We start from the raw sequence: 16,714 nt of genomic DNA on the forward strand, positions 1-16,714 counted from the left end.
TAAATTCCTGACTTTCAGAATTTATGGTTAAGACAAAGTGGCTAGAGTGTTACACACACACACACAGAGGTGGGGAGCAATTTATAAAAGTTTTATTAGAAATGTTCACACAATGAAGCAGAGCACCTAGCTATCAGACTGAACTATCCTTAATAATTGTTAGAAAATGCATCAATAATCAGGGAAAAGTATTAGACAGGCTTTTTCTTTCTGATACTTGGTACAAAATAAATAAGCTAAAATACATCATATGTAAGAAATAATCTGTGGTCCCTGAAGAAAGTCTCTCTCTGGTAGTCCGTTTATGGTCTCTAAGGAGATCAGGCTTGTGCCTGACATCCAGAACACTGACTGACTTTTCTTAATAGGAAAAACTCTATTCTTGACAGAGCTCCTCACTTGCCAATACAAATCACCATTAATTTCATAACCAATGAACTGTGTTTGCTTAGATAAGGCATTATTACTAGTAACCATTATTATCATAATAACCACCAGCATTAAACTATTAATGAAAAATAGTATTTCTTGCTTTAACATAGGCCAATCCCACTGTGGGATATGTGCCAACTCAAAAAAAAAAAAAAAAGTCAATCATGTGCTTTTCAGAAGATGAAAGCTTAAGATAAAAGCTGACAGTACGCAATTTGGAGGTGGGAGGGGAGTTATATAGGTCTTAGCCAAAACATGTGATAGTCACTATAAGGGTAGTTGGAAAAAGAAGTCTGTGGCTCCAGTTAACCTGCTTAAGCAGATCTGTAAGCACTAGAACAATGCTACTGGCTATTTTGTGCTGCCTGCTGTGGGGTTTCCAGATCTCTGCAGGCCATTTCCCTCGAGCCTGTGCCTCCTCTGAGAGCCTGATGCAGAAGGAATGTTGCCCACCATGGAGTGGTGATGGAAGTCCCTGTGGCCAACTTTCAGGCAGAGGCTCCTGTCAGGACGTTCTTCTGTCTAATGCACCACGGGGGCCTCAATTCCCCTTCACAGGTGTGGATGACCGGGAATCTTGGCCTTCTGTCTTTTACAATAGGACTTGCCAATGCTCTGGCAATTTCATGGGATTCAACTGTGGAAATTGCAGGTTTGGATTCGGGGGACCAAATTGCACAGAAAAGCGACTCTTGGTGAGAAGAAACATCTTTGATTTGAGTATCCCGGAGAAAGATAGATTTCTTGCCTACCTCATATTAGCGAAGAATACTATTAGCAAAGACTATGTCATCCCCACAGGCACCTATGGTCAAATGAATAATGGATCAACACCCATGTTTAATGATGTCAACATTTATGACCTCTTTGTCTGGATGCATTACTATGTGTCAAGGGACACACTGCTTGGAGGATCTGAAATCTGGAGAGATATTGATTTTGCCCATGAAGCACCAGGTTTTCTGCCTTGGCATAGACTTTTCTTGTTATTGTGGGAACAAGATATCCGGGAGCTGACAGGGGATGAGAACTTCACTGTTCCATACTGGGATTGGCGAGATGCAGAAAACTGTGATATTTGCACTGATGAGTACATGGGCGGGCGTCACCCTGAAAACCCTAACCTACTCAGCCCAGGATCCTTCTTCTCCTCTTGGCAGGTAAAATGTGCTAGACGTACAATATAAGAGAAGAAATGAACTTTAGCCATAAATTCTTCAGGGGATCTTCATCCTATCTTCCCAAACTAATGTAGAAAAGGTTCCCTGTTAGGAGCTATCAGTGTGCCTTGTATTTTCCCATTAGAGAATAATCACAGTCATAATTAAGTAGATATTTATGTGATTTTTTATTCAATATTTATATCCTCTACTACATTTCTAAACTACAATGAACAAAAAGTACTTAATTCATCATTTTATTTCCCAGAACCTAGGATGTACCTGACATACCACAATGACTAAAAAAATACTTAGGGAGGAAGGAAGGAGACAAAATTACTTAGGCTAGTGCTTCTGAATAACAGCATTACTAATCATAATAAATTTATATAGTGAGCAAATTAAAAATACCTTGCCTTGATCCAGACTCATTGATCAGAATCTTCATGGAAGGGTCCTGGGATGGCATGTTAGGTGATTATTATTGTAAGAAAGTTTGACAAATACTGATTGAATTTTTTATTTATAAGGAAGCTCAACTCGGTAAATTAGGGAAACTATTAATATTCATTGAGCATTTAGCATGTATAAAGTTCTGTTGACGCTGTTTTTATGTATTGGCTCATTTGATACTTAATATCACAATGTCCCCCTTTCAAAGGTATAAAGTTATAATGTAATTTGTTTTAAAACACATAGCTGATAAATAGCAAGGATAATATTTGTTCTTGGATAGTGTGGATATGTGATCTCTCTATATATGATTTACAAGGGATGACTACTATTTTGTCTTGAGGCAAAGGATTGTTCCACTCTCACATTTTCATTAAAGGCTAAATAAATTAATTTTCTTCCTAAGAACTTGCAGACTTCAGTTTCAGCATAAGATTGCAATTTTAAAATTAAATTCCATTTCTCTGTTTGATTTTCTTTTCTTTTTTTTCATTCTGGATAAGAGACAAAGGTGAGCAAAGAAATAAGTGCTTAATTATCATTTAAAATATGTACAGGTGGAAGTAATGATTTTCTGCCTGACTTTCAAAAATTCCTAATGCAGCACTTCTGGCCAGCAATATTTTATGGAATTAATGTTTGAGTTAGATAAGAAGAATCTTGCATTCACTGTTCTGACATGTGGATGGGTTTTTCCCATGATGTACTTGAAATGGAATCTATTGGAGGCCCCTGGAAAATGGCCACTAATTTCTAGCTATTTACTAAAATTAATGAGTATATTTGCATAAGAAGTACTGGAGAAATATGCATAAGAACAATTTCAGTAAATCTTCAGACCTTCTAACTTAACCCACTAAGTCCCAAGTTTTCAATTCTGAGACTATTTCAAGAAATTCATACAAATGCAACAAAGTAGATTGGAAATCATAATATAGAGCTAATGTGTTATTAGTATTATATTCTTATTACTAATTATGTTATTTTTATTAAAATATATGTAAGTTTTTATACCTCACCTTTTATTTTGATCTTTTATTTGCAATAGAAGAAAACATAAGGTGCAGTCTCACATCTGGGACCATGGGATAAAATGGGTTTATCTATAGAATACAACACTTTTATCTCACCTTCTATTTTACTGCTTAAATTTCTGTCAAGCTTGAATGTGGCATTTTCTGTCATTTTTGCTTTCCTTAACTATGTAGCTTCATTTGACTTAGAAAGGCTGAAGGATTGTCTAAATATCAGAAAAGAAAGAAAGAAAGAAAGAAAGAAAGAAAGAAAGAAAGAAAGAAAGAAAGAAAGAGAGAGAGAGAGAGAAAGAGAGAGAGAAAGAGAGAGAAAGAAAGAAAAAACCTACAACTTACACCCTGAAGCTTGGTGGAGAGATATAAAGTGATATTTAGATGCATGAGGTGAACACCACTGGAAAGTACCCAGAATTATATTTGAGTTTGCTTTCCTAAATCATTTACTGATTATTAATTGAATTATTCCTCTTTTCTCTTTATGATTATGGTCAATTTTATTACTTTCTAGAGAAAACTGGTCAGAGTGAAATAGGCTTTTCAGGGGCTAGGGAAGTGGCTCAAGCGGTAGCGTGCTCGCCTAGCGTGCTTGTGGCCCGGGTTCGACCCTCAGCACCACATACAAAAACGAAGATGTTGTGTCCGCCGAGAACTAAGAAAAAATAAATAAATGTTAGAATTCTCTCTCTCTCTCTCTCTGTCCCCCTCTCTCTAAAAAAAAAAAAAAAAAATAGGCTTTTCAGATAAAATGAGGAAGCAGAGTGAACCATGTCCATTGAAGAAAAACAAGCACATAGCAGTTTAAATAAGAGAGGCTAAACCAATGGACATTTGCTGTTCAGTCACTGTGTGTGGTGTCAGGGATAATGTTGCAGAAGTGACAAACACAACTTGTGATGTCTGTGTCCATTTAATCACAAAGCCTCTCTGGTTAAAGAGTCCTTCAACAATTAGGATCAGGTTTTTTTTTTTTATGTTGATTTATTTCTGTAGTTCTCAGTATCAAAATCACCTAGGAAACTTAAATTTTTAAGAATAGTTGCATGAACTTCACTCATCTAACTTCTTGCCAGAAATTCAGATTGCTGTGAAATTGGAATCTTTGCTTTTAAAACCTCTTCATGTGATTCTAATGTGCAGCCAACACTGAGAACTGGTGATTTAATTAATATGGAGATTGTCTGGGTATCTCTTTGTTTTCACTTTATAAAAACACAGTTCTATAATAAACACACCATTAATTTGAATGCTTCTTCTTAAATTAAACACTCAAATTAAGAACTAAACTATTTTGTGTAAGATGAGATCAAGCTAAATGAGTTCCTGAATACCTTCTGAATTAGCTAGGCTGACAGATACTCTGTTACAAAGCCTCTGGTTTTGAGTTGGGTTTTAGATATCTTCTTACTTGACACACAAATAGAGCATTCAGAGATGTGATTGCATTTATTAACCCTGAGCTGAGGACTTCTCAGTGGTCTCTAATATAGTGCCCATATTTTATAAAAGATAGAAAGGCCTAAAATGGTGGGATGATTTGTCCAAGGTCACACATCTAGGAACAACAACAACAACAAAGAGACTGACTCCTTTGCAATTTGAGACAGCTATTTTGTTCTTTAGGCTCAGAGAGGATTGAATCAACCACGATTATGTTAATGTATAATTTGACATATTGTCCCCTTGGGCTCCTTTAAAATTCTTGTGCATCCCACAACATGGGAAAGCAGTTCTTTTTGTTTATATTGTAATGAAAATCTGCTATTATACCTTTACTGATGGGCCTCCCTTACTCAGATAGCATTGTACCCTACCCTTTATGCCATTATTACACTTTGTAGAGATTTATACCATTGCACTTATATCTCTTCAGTACATGTAACGTTTTTCAAGCCTGTCTGTGCCTACCAGACTGTCAGACCTTCTGGAGTAGAGACCATTTACAAACGAATAGTTTTGTATCCAGAGAGCTTGGGATAGTAAATTATACACGTAATGGACTCTATAAATGCATACTGAATTGAATATAATTTAAAGACAAAGAAATGTTAGTGCCAATTCCAACAAATTAAAAAAAAATAAATTCTACATGGATAGATTTTGTAGGACTTTAAACTGTTCTTTTTAATGCAGTATCCTCAATGCTGAGAAACTATCAATGCCAATAAGCAGCCACACAAAGTCAGGAGTAAGACATTTTGTGTAGTTCTCTCTAGTCTTTTATGTAAGTATATATGTGTACTTGCAACAAAAGGGAAAACACAATAAGGAAGATCACATCTGAGTGTCATTTAAATAAAATTGGTAGTATTTATCTGGCAGAGCTACTATGAAATAATACTATAAATTGAAACATCAGGTAACAAATGTTACTTTTCTTAGATAGTTTATATTCATAATTCTTGTAAATGTTTGTTTAATATCAGAAGCTTTTTGTGTAGAAGCATGTTTGTCATCAGTTAGAATAATACATTATTTTTGGAAAAAGAGGGCTTCTCGGTAACATTTAACTGCTAAATATCTATATTCACACAATTGGATCCAATATTATGGAACCAATAAATAAACTAGCAATAAAAAGAAAATGTATATCAGCAATAATCAGTATGAGAATTAAAATAAAGAGAAACAACATTTCCTGGATGATAGACATGAGTGAATAGTGGTCAGGGAATTCACTCATCAGGTGAAAGGCACATCACATGGAAGCAAACAGTGGGGAGAAAAAAAAGTCACATTTCAGCAGAGAGTCATGGGTTTTAGGTAACCATGACAACAGCACAGTGAAATAACAGCTTCTCTTTTTTCTTTATGAAAAAGATTCTGTGGAATGTCATATGGTTTACATTTTTTTTCAGATAAACCTTTAATGCCATAACAGAATCTTTGCTCCTCAAATCTTTTAATAGCTGAGAGTTTATTGCTATTTCTTGAAATTTAAAACATTATCTAGATCTACCTTCCTCATTAGTATGTTTTTTCTGCCCCTCTTTTTTTATTTTGAATTGGCAGACTTGATCCCCCGCCCCCAGCATATGCTATAAATCACTTGTATTAAAGTGAACAGAGAAAATAACAAAATCCTTGTCAGAAGATCTGGGATTCAATTCAAACTCTGCCATTTGCCAGATAATATTAGACAAGTTATTTACAAAATTTGACCTTTTATTTGCAATAGAAGAAAACATAAGGTGCAGTTATCACATATGTTTTCTGTATTGTTAAGAGGACTAAATGGAAGGGAAAGCAATAGTACAGGGAGTAGACTTTTGACCTAGATAAACATGAGCTCAAATGTATATTTGTAACTTACTTAGCTGCTTATAAAACAATTTGCTTATTATTCTGAAATATTTTTTCTCTAAAATTAGAATAATATAGCTTAATATAACATTACTATAGGGTAAGTCATGAAATCTATGTAAAATAGTTTTAGTAAATGATATATTATGTTCCATGTGTGCAAAACATTGTGATATATTTTTAAATGGTATATCCAAGTTAGTTACTTAATAATGGGTATTCAAACAATGTTAAAAACCCAGAGGTAAAAATGATTTGGTGACCTTATCAATGGTCTTATATTAAATAAAAATTTTAATAGTTATCATTATTAAAAGTATACAATTGGCACTACACTATGTGCTTTACATATGTTATAGATTATTTGATCTTTAATAAAAGGTTGTCATGATCCCTATTTAAAGATTAAAAAACTTGATAAAAGATCTAAATAATTTGTTTGAGCTTATGCAGTTAATAGAGTCAATACTGGAAACCATTTCTTTCTGACTATAGTTGCACGATCCTAATTATGATGCTGACAATTTCACCTCGTCTGTCTCTTCTTATGTATCAAATATAAAGACAATGATTTGAAATTAAATTTGCAAATTATTTCTGGAACCAGGATAGATTTCCTCCTTGCTACTAATACCTCCACTCCTCAGAAAGCTTAGTCACTTAACAATTGGCATTTTAGCAAAAATAGTTCCATTCAACCTCTCCAATTTAACTGAGTTTGCTGTATGAATCTTTTAGGCAGAATAATCTTTTGGAAAATATCCTGAGGTTTATTTTTCAAAGAGAAATAATAATGATGTGCTTGATGTGGTATCTAGTTAATCAACATCATGAAGACACCGAACACCTTACATTCAGTGCAAAATTATATTAGTTGTATTCAACTATTCCTAAATTATTAGCAGCAGAAATAAATGCAGTAGATATGGTGCTCTGGCTCTGACCCTAAATCTATGACAGTTGACAAGTCAGTCAACCATTCTAGTTTCTATTTATATATGGTAAAAAGAATTCTGAATGATAAAAAGCATGAGGAAAACTGGAAACTGACATTTAATGAAGCAGGAACTATTGGCTGAATATTTCCTTTTCATATATCTTATCAAAGTATGATTGAGGAAATTAAGACAGCTAAAAACCATGTTCATTGCCACAATACTGTAAATAACTGAGCCATACTGAATCCTGCATCTACCTAAATCTGGAGCCCAATTATTTTTCTAAACACAGTGCTTCAATTCGTAAATTACATCTTTGTGGCCAAAATTAAAAGTAGATTCTCTAAAATCTCTCATCTGACAGACTAGCAGTCATCCCTGGACTATTCATTTAATTCCTCATGTTGATGTTTTAATTTGCTTTTACAGTCTCATTGCAAATTCACTGGGGCAGGAGGCCTTCAGGATTGTCTTCATTATTTTCAAATACGATGCAGTTGACCAGGAAGACTTTAAATTTTAATTTAAAAATATTATTCCATGCATGTTGCCTGTTGTGCATAAAATTATTAATCATGACACAGAGCTGTAAATCCTATTAACCTATTGTAGTCTTTCATACTCAGGCTGTTTCCTTAACAATAAATAGGAACAAAATCATAGAAATACATAGTGGTGTATTTATGTGAAAGTAAGCTATAAAGTGTATTGAGAGATGGTCCTCATGGCCTGGGATGGGTTGGTTTGGAAGTATTTTCTAAGGCAAAGGTAAGTGCCAAAATGGGACCAGGAAAAATAGGTGCTCCATACATGCTAGTTGTTGGGGATTCACTGGCTCATTCATTGATTTTGTTCATTCATCCAACAAATATTTATTTATCCTCTATAGAATGCTGTACACAATTCTACATTCTATAAAGAAAGGAGTGGACGGCAACACAAAAATTTTAAAACCTATCCTTAGAATGATTACCTTTATGCAAAGAAGGTGATAATTATTATTTATCAAAGGAAACTAAAATGAATAAAGCTTCAGTATTATCTACCTAGGGACCACGTGCTTCCTATGGAAGTATGCCTCTGTTGTGAGCCACCAAGGATGGCAGGGTAGATTTTATTGCACTTCATCTTTCACTTAAAATTTTTATTTCATTTTTGGTTAATCATTCCATTTCACTGAATCCAAGACACTGATGATTTTAAGGTGAAGCATTACTTGATGTGATATAAGAAAAATATAAATCTGAAAAATTTTGCTATGATGTTTTAAATACTTAGAATTTTTATTTTGTGCTTGTTGAATGAGCTCTTTTGGTTTATTTAGTGGTGCATTTTTATTATAGTATATCCTTTGCCTATATATAAAGGAAACTATAGATTGAGTATCCCTTATCTAAAATGCTTGAGACCAGTGCTTCAAACTTAAGGTTTTTTATTTTGAATTATTTGCAGGTACATAATGAAATGTCTTGAAAATGAGGCCTGAATCTAAACACTAAATCAATTTGTTTCACATACCTTCTACAATAGGCTGAATGTAATTTTATACAATAGCTCATCACATTTCTGTTTTGACTCATTCTATAATGTAAATAATTTGGTAAATTCCAAAAACTCCTTTACATTCTGAGCCAGATCTTTTTGGATTACTTTTTTAGTCAAAGTTTGTTTTTACAAATTCTTTCCCTTGATCCTAAAGAACAGGTAAGATATGAGACACATGGCAAGGAACAGGCATCCTTATCCACAAGCAGAGTCTGGAACAGAGAAATACAAGCAATATCCAGGGAAGAGTGGGCAGTCTGGCTTTAGTAGCAGAAGCACACAGGATGTAAACAAACGGAAAGTGATTTCCAGATTCAAGATGTGTTTTGGAGGAAAAATTGATAATATTGGCTGATGGATTAATGTGAAAGACAAAGGAGAAAAACATACAAAATACAATTCGCTGGTTTCCAGCTCGCCTGTGATGATTCAGAGGTTTCTGGCTCAAACTACAGGATGGCTGGTGTGAAAGGAAGCACAGAAAGAACAGGTTGTTTTATTTTAAGAGTTATATTTGATATGCATGTAATATAACATTAAAATATTAATGTTTCAGAAAAGAATATATACATTTAGAACTCAAAGGAGTTGTCAATCACTGGAGATGGGAATAGAAGAATCCTTATCAACGTAGTTATCATTGTAAACAAGGAAACTGGTTGATTCAGCTGAAAGAGCAGAAGCACAAAAACAGAAAAGAACATGGTACTGGCCTAAGCTCTGGACCAGGGATAGCTTTTTAGGATAAAACTGGTGCACTTGCACTATGACCTAGGCTCAGAAGTGAAGTCCACATTTGAAGCTTAATCTGTGACTGGAATCCTGAAATTCTTAATAATTTCATCCTTGAGTTTGTGTTTTAAATGAAATCAAAGGGACAAGGAGCCACCATGATCTGGGATGTCAGCCACCTGTAATTCTACTCTGTATCTTCTCAATCTTCTTGTCACAGCTTCTTTGCCTTCTTAGAATGAGCCTTGGCCACTACTGCATCCCCTGGAAACAACCCCAGCTGGACTCCCCATCCCCAACATCTGCTTAGGGCCATGGGTGGGTAGAGAAAGGGTCCTATTCCACTGTCACTCTCCTTTCCTGGCAAGCTCTTGTGCAATCAAAAGGAGGGCTGGGGTTGGGTGTGAGGCCCATAGTGTGTTGGTACAGGGTAAATTGGAGATTTATCCTGCCCACAGTGGCAGTATCATAGTGTGTCATACAGGCAATTTTGTTAACAAAGGGGCCTCCCACTCAGTGCTATCCACCAGATTGTGTACCCTTCCTATTCTCATGTTAACTCCCTAGCCCCCATGTACTTGTATTATGAGATAAGGCTTTAGTGGGAACAATTTGTCAAATGTAGGAAAGACTTGACATGATTTTAGGACTTTGACTGTAATTCTGGTTGGAATTTATTATTTTAATTCATGCCCAGAAAGCACCTAATTTTACTTTTAGTTGTCACAGTCATAATTCAAAGATTAGACCAACATTTTCATGTTAGAACCTCAGGAATTATTGTCAATGTGGAGTCTGCTTCCCATGGGTACTCTTGTCATTATTTGGTTTAGTTTTCCTTTCTGATTTTCTTTCTTTTCTCCCAACAAATGTGAAAGTTAATCTTGCAAAACGCTTCCTATAATCAATTCCACAAATTTCATTTTATACTTTTAAACCTTGACTACTAAGTTCACATGCAGATTTCTGGGACCCATCTGTTCCAAATTCTTGCACTCTTTACCATGTAGTGTCTAAGACACAGACAAAATCATATGTGACCAACATGGCTTTCTTCATACAGTCATATTTATGTACATTAGGTTAGAAAATCCATCCATACAAAGGAAGGACCCAATTCATATAGAAAGCAGACAACCCTGTTCTGCCACAAATTAAAATCATTCATTCCAGGGTTTTCTATTTAATACGTGCTGATTTAATATCAGTTACTATTATTTTGAACAAATACTTCCTACACAAGAACAGCTGCAGAATATGGTTTATATTTGAAAAGGCAATGTATAAAACTAATTCTCCCTTCCTTTGCTAGTTTGACCAGAGTATAAAATATTTGTGTTACATAATAGGTATCTCAAATCTTAGTCAACCACAAACTAGGTAGAAGAGGAAAAGTACACTAAAGATGGAGTTGAAAAACTTGGGTTACAGTGGTAATTCTGCCATTTAACTTAGAAAATGTCACTTAGCTGACCCTCAGATTCCTTATTTGTTATGGTGAAAAGTATTTCCATGTGATTTAAATAAAATAATTCTTGTTCTGTAGTTTCTTTACATTTTTCATATAAAATGTGAAGAATTATCAATTTTAAGATGATAATTTTCCAAAAAATGTTACATTAGTTCTGGCTAAATTAAAGAATCAGGGAAATTGCTATACACAAAAAAGCTACCCAAAATTGTTATTCTGTACATCAAAAACTAGACATTAACAATTCAAAAAATTATGACAAAAAAGCATAAAGTAGAATTATGCCCAGTCCTTGACATTCTGAATGTAATATACATTGATACTAACAAAGCACTTTTTAGTTGTTTACTGGTGTCCATACCATGCACTGTGGCCTTCTAGACAGAAAGGTAACTGCCTTTATTGTTATCAGCCCATCTCAGGACCTCGTACACTGCTTAGCTCATGATAAATATTTAACAAATATTCATTGAATTAGCTTTCTTTTCAAATACTTATATGATGTGGTTATTTCACCAAAATTTTATAGATGAACCCTAGTAAATGTAAAATATTAAATTTGAGATATTTTTACAGTGGTAGATGCAAGACTAGAGACCTACTCTGGATTTTAAAGTCCATGGTCCTTTCTGAAAACTTCAGTAAACTGCTTCCTTTAACAACTTATTTTAAAATATTGATCTGATGGTTAGAAATCCGAAAATGGTAATCAGGATTTTGAAGCTTCTTCCCTTTTCCCCTTGACTCAGAGTTGATGGTAATTCCTTCAATATAAAATGTTTTGTACAGATTATCTGTAGCCGCCTAGAGGAGTACAACAGCCAACAGACTTTATGCAATGGAACCCCTGAGGGACCTTTACTTCGTAATCCTGGCAACCATGACAAAACCAGGACCCCGAGGCTCCCCTCCTCAGATGATGTGGAATTTTGCCTGAGACTGACCCAGTATGAATCTGACTCCATGGATAAAGCTGCTAATTTCAGCTTTAGAAATACACTGGAAGGTAAGAACTTTATTTTCTCTAACTTTTATCGTTTTTCCTCACTCTTATCCAAAACCCTGCACTCAGAGGTGCTTGAGAATTCCGAATTTTCCACACCTGTATTGACAATGAAGCTAGCAGACTCTGGGCAGCTCACCATAATCCAGCACACTAATGATGCCTCAGCAAAGTGTATGAATATACATATCCTGGGAATAGACAGATACAATAGGCAGCCTAATGGTGAAGAAAATCAGGGTACTTCAACAACAGTACTGGTGCAAAACAAAATAGTTCCACTTTAGAACTTTTTATATTATAGAAATACAGATATAAGAATGTCGATATATTTTCTTAAGTTTTAATGCTTTCTTCCTCTGGTTTGAAATATTCTAGACAATGGGTTATTTGAGGTAAGTTCATTCTCATAACTATAATAAAGACATGATCTTTATTTCATGGAAATCCCAAATCCACTGTCCCGTAAACTTTCTGTGCCTCCTCAGAGATTCCTTCTTATTGCATTTTAAAATTCCTACTTACTTCTGCATATTTCTCAAAGTTGATTACACCTTCCCTCCAATATCAGTTTATTCTTTTATAAGCAGAGGCTGGATCAGTCACAAACCTGACCCATTCACCTCAATTTGCATTAGGGAAATGAACCCAACAACTATAAGAACAAACAAACAACAAAACACTCCAGTTATGGATTTAAAAGAAGGAAACATATGGGGCTAACATGGCAGAGCACACAAGTCAAAATTTGACATTAGAGGGGCTGGGGATGTGGCTCAAGCGGTAGCGCACTCGCCTGGCATGCGTGCGGCCCGGGTTCGATCCTCAGCACCACATACCAACAAAGATGTTGTGTCCGCCGAGAACTAAAAAAATAAATATTAAAAATTCTCTCTCTCTCTCTCTCTCTCTCTCTTCTCTCTCACTCTCTCTTTAAAAAAAAAAAATTGACATTAGAGGCTACCTCTTAAAAGTTCTTTGTCATCTTCCCTGGTAGACAAACCTTTACCTTTCTCTCTTACATGTTTCTTTTTTATTTTGTTGTTATCATTCCATGCCTTAGCCTCTGTTAGGCAAGTTCTGCAGAGTAGTTACTATCTCCTTCTTTTTCCTGTTTCTGAAATAATTCAAACAAGGAGACCCCCCATTCTAAAGAGAAATTCTGGTTCTGGCAGTTAAAAGGTACTCCTACAGTACTTTAAGTGATTGCTATGTGCAAGGAACTGTGCCACACACTTTGTATAACATTTTCTCACCTAATTCTTAACAATTTTCCTCCAACAAAGATCACTATTATTTTTATTCTCAGTTGATAGAGCAAACAGGATCAGAGATATTAACTCGTTTAGCTAACACTGGTCACTGATTGAATAGCAGATTTAAATATTAAACTAAATTGGTCAAATGCCAAAATTCAAGTTCTTTCGATTGCATTCTGATGACCCAGACTAAATTGAAAGAGCAATTTTTTTCAGTATAGCTTAAGAAGACACTTCTTAGTGCCAGGGAATCTCAGAATCTATAAGCTGAGACAAAGGAACACAATTTGACAGTCACTATCTGGTAGGATTGCCTGTCCCATTGTACTTTGCAGAGATCAACGGTAGTTCTCCAAATGCTACCATTAATGTTTTTACAAAACAAAAATCTACCTTTAAGAAAGTTGAAGTAACTTTGTTAAGTTTTTCACACAGATTTTCCAATCATAAGTGACAAAGCCTGCACTTTATTATTAAGGAACATGGATTCATCACAGAATAAGGCAGAGAATCTCACTTCTTGAAGACCCTAAGTCAAAAATAGTTTATGGTGTACCAGCTCAGCCAGTGTTTTCCAAATGAGATTCTAACATATTCTGGTGAGCAGGGAACAAAGATTTATAGCAAATAATTTAAAATTATTAATAAAGTATTTTGTAAATTATTTTTAATTTTTTCCAATAGTTTATTCTTGTTCACATACACTCTATAGTGCTTACTTGAAAAGTAGAGAAAAGGCACACAACACATCATCTGCACATAGCAGATATTCAATAAATATATGATGACTGAATACATAAATTGCAAAAATAATAGCTAGAGTCCTTCAAATCACATCTATCCAACCATCTATCTTATTGATAACTGTTGTATGAAGTGTACGTAATGGTGGGAAAACATTGAAAACCATTGATCTGAGCTATGCACCAGCACTTTTCCAGGCCAGGAACTAATATTTTTTCTTTAAAAATGCATTCACAAATACCATTAAGCTTACAGAAAATTTGCAAATATAAAAGAGGTGCAAAAAAATGCACATACACCCTTTACCCAGATTTATTTACTGTTTACATTTGATCCTATTTGCTACTCTCTTTCTCCCAGTCTGAACTATTTGAGGATACAACTATAGATCATATATTTTCAACTGATAAAAATTTCAGCTTGTTTTTCCTGAAAATAAAAATATTCTATTATACACCACAAGACAATTTTCATCTTCTGTACATTTTACATTGATTTAACATTTTAATTTAGTCTACTTTTTATATTCAAGTTTTTAATACACCTAGTAATACCCTCTATAGCATTTTTTCCTTTATATAATTGGGCTCAGTGTTGTGTCAGGTAGTATTTAGGTAGTCTTCTTTAATCTGAAATAATTATATAGGCTTTGTGGTGTGCATCTTTATGAAATTCATATTTTTCATTTTAGTATTTCTGGTAGTTTCTAATGACTCGATTCAGGGAATGCATTATTAGCCAGAATTCTATATGGGCAATTTTCTGTCTTACTCAGAGGGCATCACATCTGGAAGCAAAAGGTAGCCATCTTTATCACATTAGTGATACTAATTTTGATCACCTGTCCTGGTTTGTGACATGGTCCAATTTTCCCATTATGTAATTGCTTTTTCTTTCAAACTAATCAACTATCCAATGGATAAAATTTTTAAGACTTTGTAAATATCCTACCTCTCATCACACTTTTCTCTTACAGCTGGTATTTATCAATGATTTAAATTCATAACTTTCCAACTTCAGCACTCCTTTGACAGTTATTAACCAAAATTCAAGATTCTGCTGTTATTAAGAGGTATTCATTCATTCATTCACTCATTCATTTACTGTGTTATGGAGTGAAAGCTTTTGTTTAACAAAGAGTTGAGGGTTTTTCTGAAGCACCAGCCGTTGGTTTCTGATCATTAGTCCTCGTTTTGTTCTTTTAAGTTATATGCCACTCAAAATTGAATTTATCTTCATATAACACCCCCTATAATAAACTGCCATTTTGATTGTCCAGGAGTCTCCTTCCAGCTGTCCTTCATGCTTTCCATGTCAGTGTGGCTGCTAAACACTTCACTGAGAAGTACTTTACCAACTCATGCACTGAGATTTCCCAAAAGGCAATCTCAAGAGTAATATGGAAGTTTTGATATTTTGAATAAATTTTAAGATGAACAGGATGTATATTTTCCAAGAAAGTCCAGCTGGATAGTCACAAAGAAATCTCAAAAAACGGCATAATTTTCAGTCTCCCTGCCTGAGAAATTAAGTTTTTTAATTGATACAAAAATGGTCACACAGATTTAAAAATAAGTTCATTTGAAACTAACTATGCCAAGGAAGCTGTTTAAGTGGAGTAACACATTTTAGTAACTGGAAGGCTCCCTTCTTCTTCACTAATCCTGAGGGAATCAGAAAGCTGAGTATTTGGAGGCAGACTGGCACTGAAGAGAAGCAGGCGGTTTTGAGAAGGATTTCATCCACACCAGGAAAATCTTTTTGAGCACTATTACCTTGGCAGGTGAATCAGTATTCTGATTAGGCAATAATCCTGATCATAACAATAACAATAACAATGTTCCAGTACTTTCTCAATTCTCACTATTATCTTATTTAATCCTTAATGGTTAATTAATTCTATGATATTTTAGTGTTAAGTGATTAAGTAAAGAACCACTCTCGGGAAAGTGATTATTCCAGTGAGCTTAGGAGACAGTCTGTGTCCTTCCTTTAAGAGCTGACTCTATTTACTTTACTTGAAAGGTAACTTTTCCTTCTTTCTCAAGTTCTCAGAGTAAATAGGATCCTTCCTATCACATATAGAGAATTCAAACAAGAATCAAGTGTATCACTTAACAACTATGTTTTCTTTGAATGTAGTTCTTTCTTCAAAAGGGAACATTAGCTTTTTAAAAATCCTGAAACAAAACATATCTGCTATAGTATGTATAAAGATTGGATAATTATGTGTATTTTAAGCTATCCGGGGCAAAAACTGCTCTTGGGGAAGACTTAATATTTATGTAAGAGGATCACCTGAACCAAAAGGTAGTAATGATCTGCTAGAAATGGATGGTTTTAATAGTAGGGAAATCTTCTAATTTTTGCAGACAAATTTCTGTAGAAGCAGTGACATTGTTGAGACATTTGAGTCATGGAAACTCAGTGGTGTATTTCCTTCAAAAAGAACTTGAAGTACTTTGTTATGGTTTAAATGTGGTGTCCCTCAAAAGAACATATGCATGATAATGCAAAAAGATTCAGAGGAGAAATGATTGGATTGTGAGAATCTTAACCCAATCATTGAAATAATCCCCTGATATGGATTAACTGAGTGGTAACTGAAGTGGTAGGGTGTGGCTTGGGGGTGTATATTTGTAT

General features: G+C 34.6%; 1 protein-coding gene across 1 annotated transcript in view; it reads left to right on the top strand.

Annotated features, from left to right (window-relative positions):
* The first annotated feature begins 773 nt into the window (after window positions 1-773).
* Tyr (tyrosinase) overlaps window positions 774-16,714 on the top strand; it is a 104,476-nt gene continuing 88,535 nt past the window's right edge. The window contains exons 1-2 of the mRNA XM_026401520.2: window positions 774-1,592; window positions 11,855-12,071. Coding sequence (XP_026257305.1) covers window positions 774-1,592; window positions 11,855-12,071 — 1,036 coding nt within the window. The remainder of the gene's footprint in view (window positions 1,593-11,854; window positions 12,072-16,714) is intronic.

The sequence above is a fragment of the Urocitellus parryii genome, chromosome 4 (genome assembly GCF_045843805.1).
Source record: "Urocitellus parryii isolate mUroPar1 chromosome 4, mUroPar1.hap1, whole genome shotgun sequence".
Classification (NCBI taxonomy): Eukaryota; Metazoa; Chordata; class Mammalia; order Rodentia; family Sciuridae; genus Urocitellus; species Urocitellus parryii.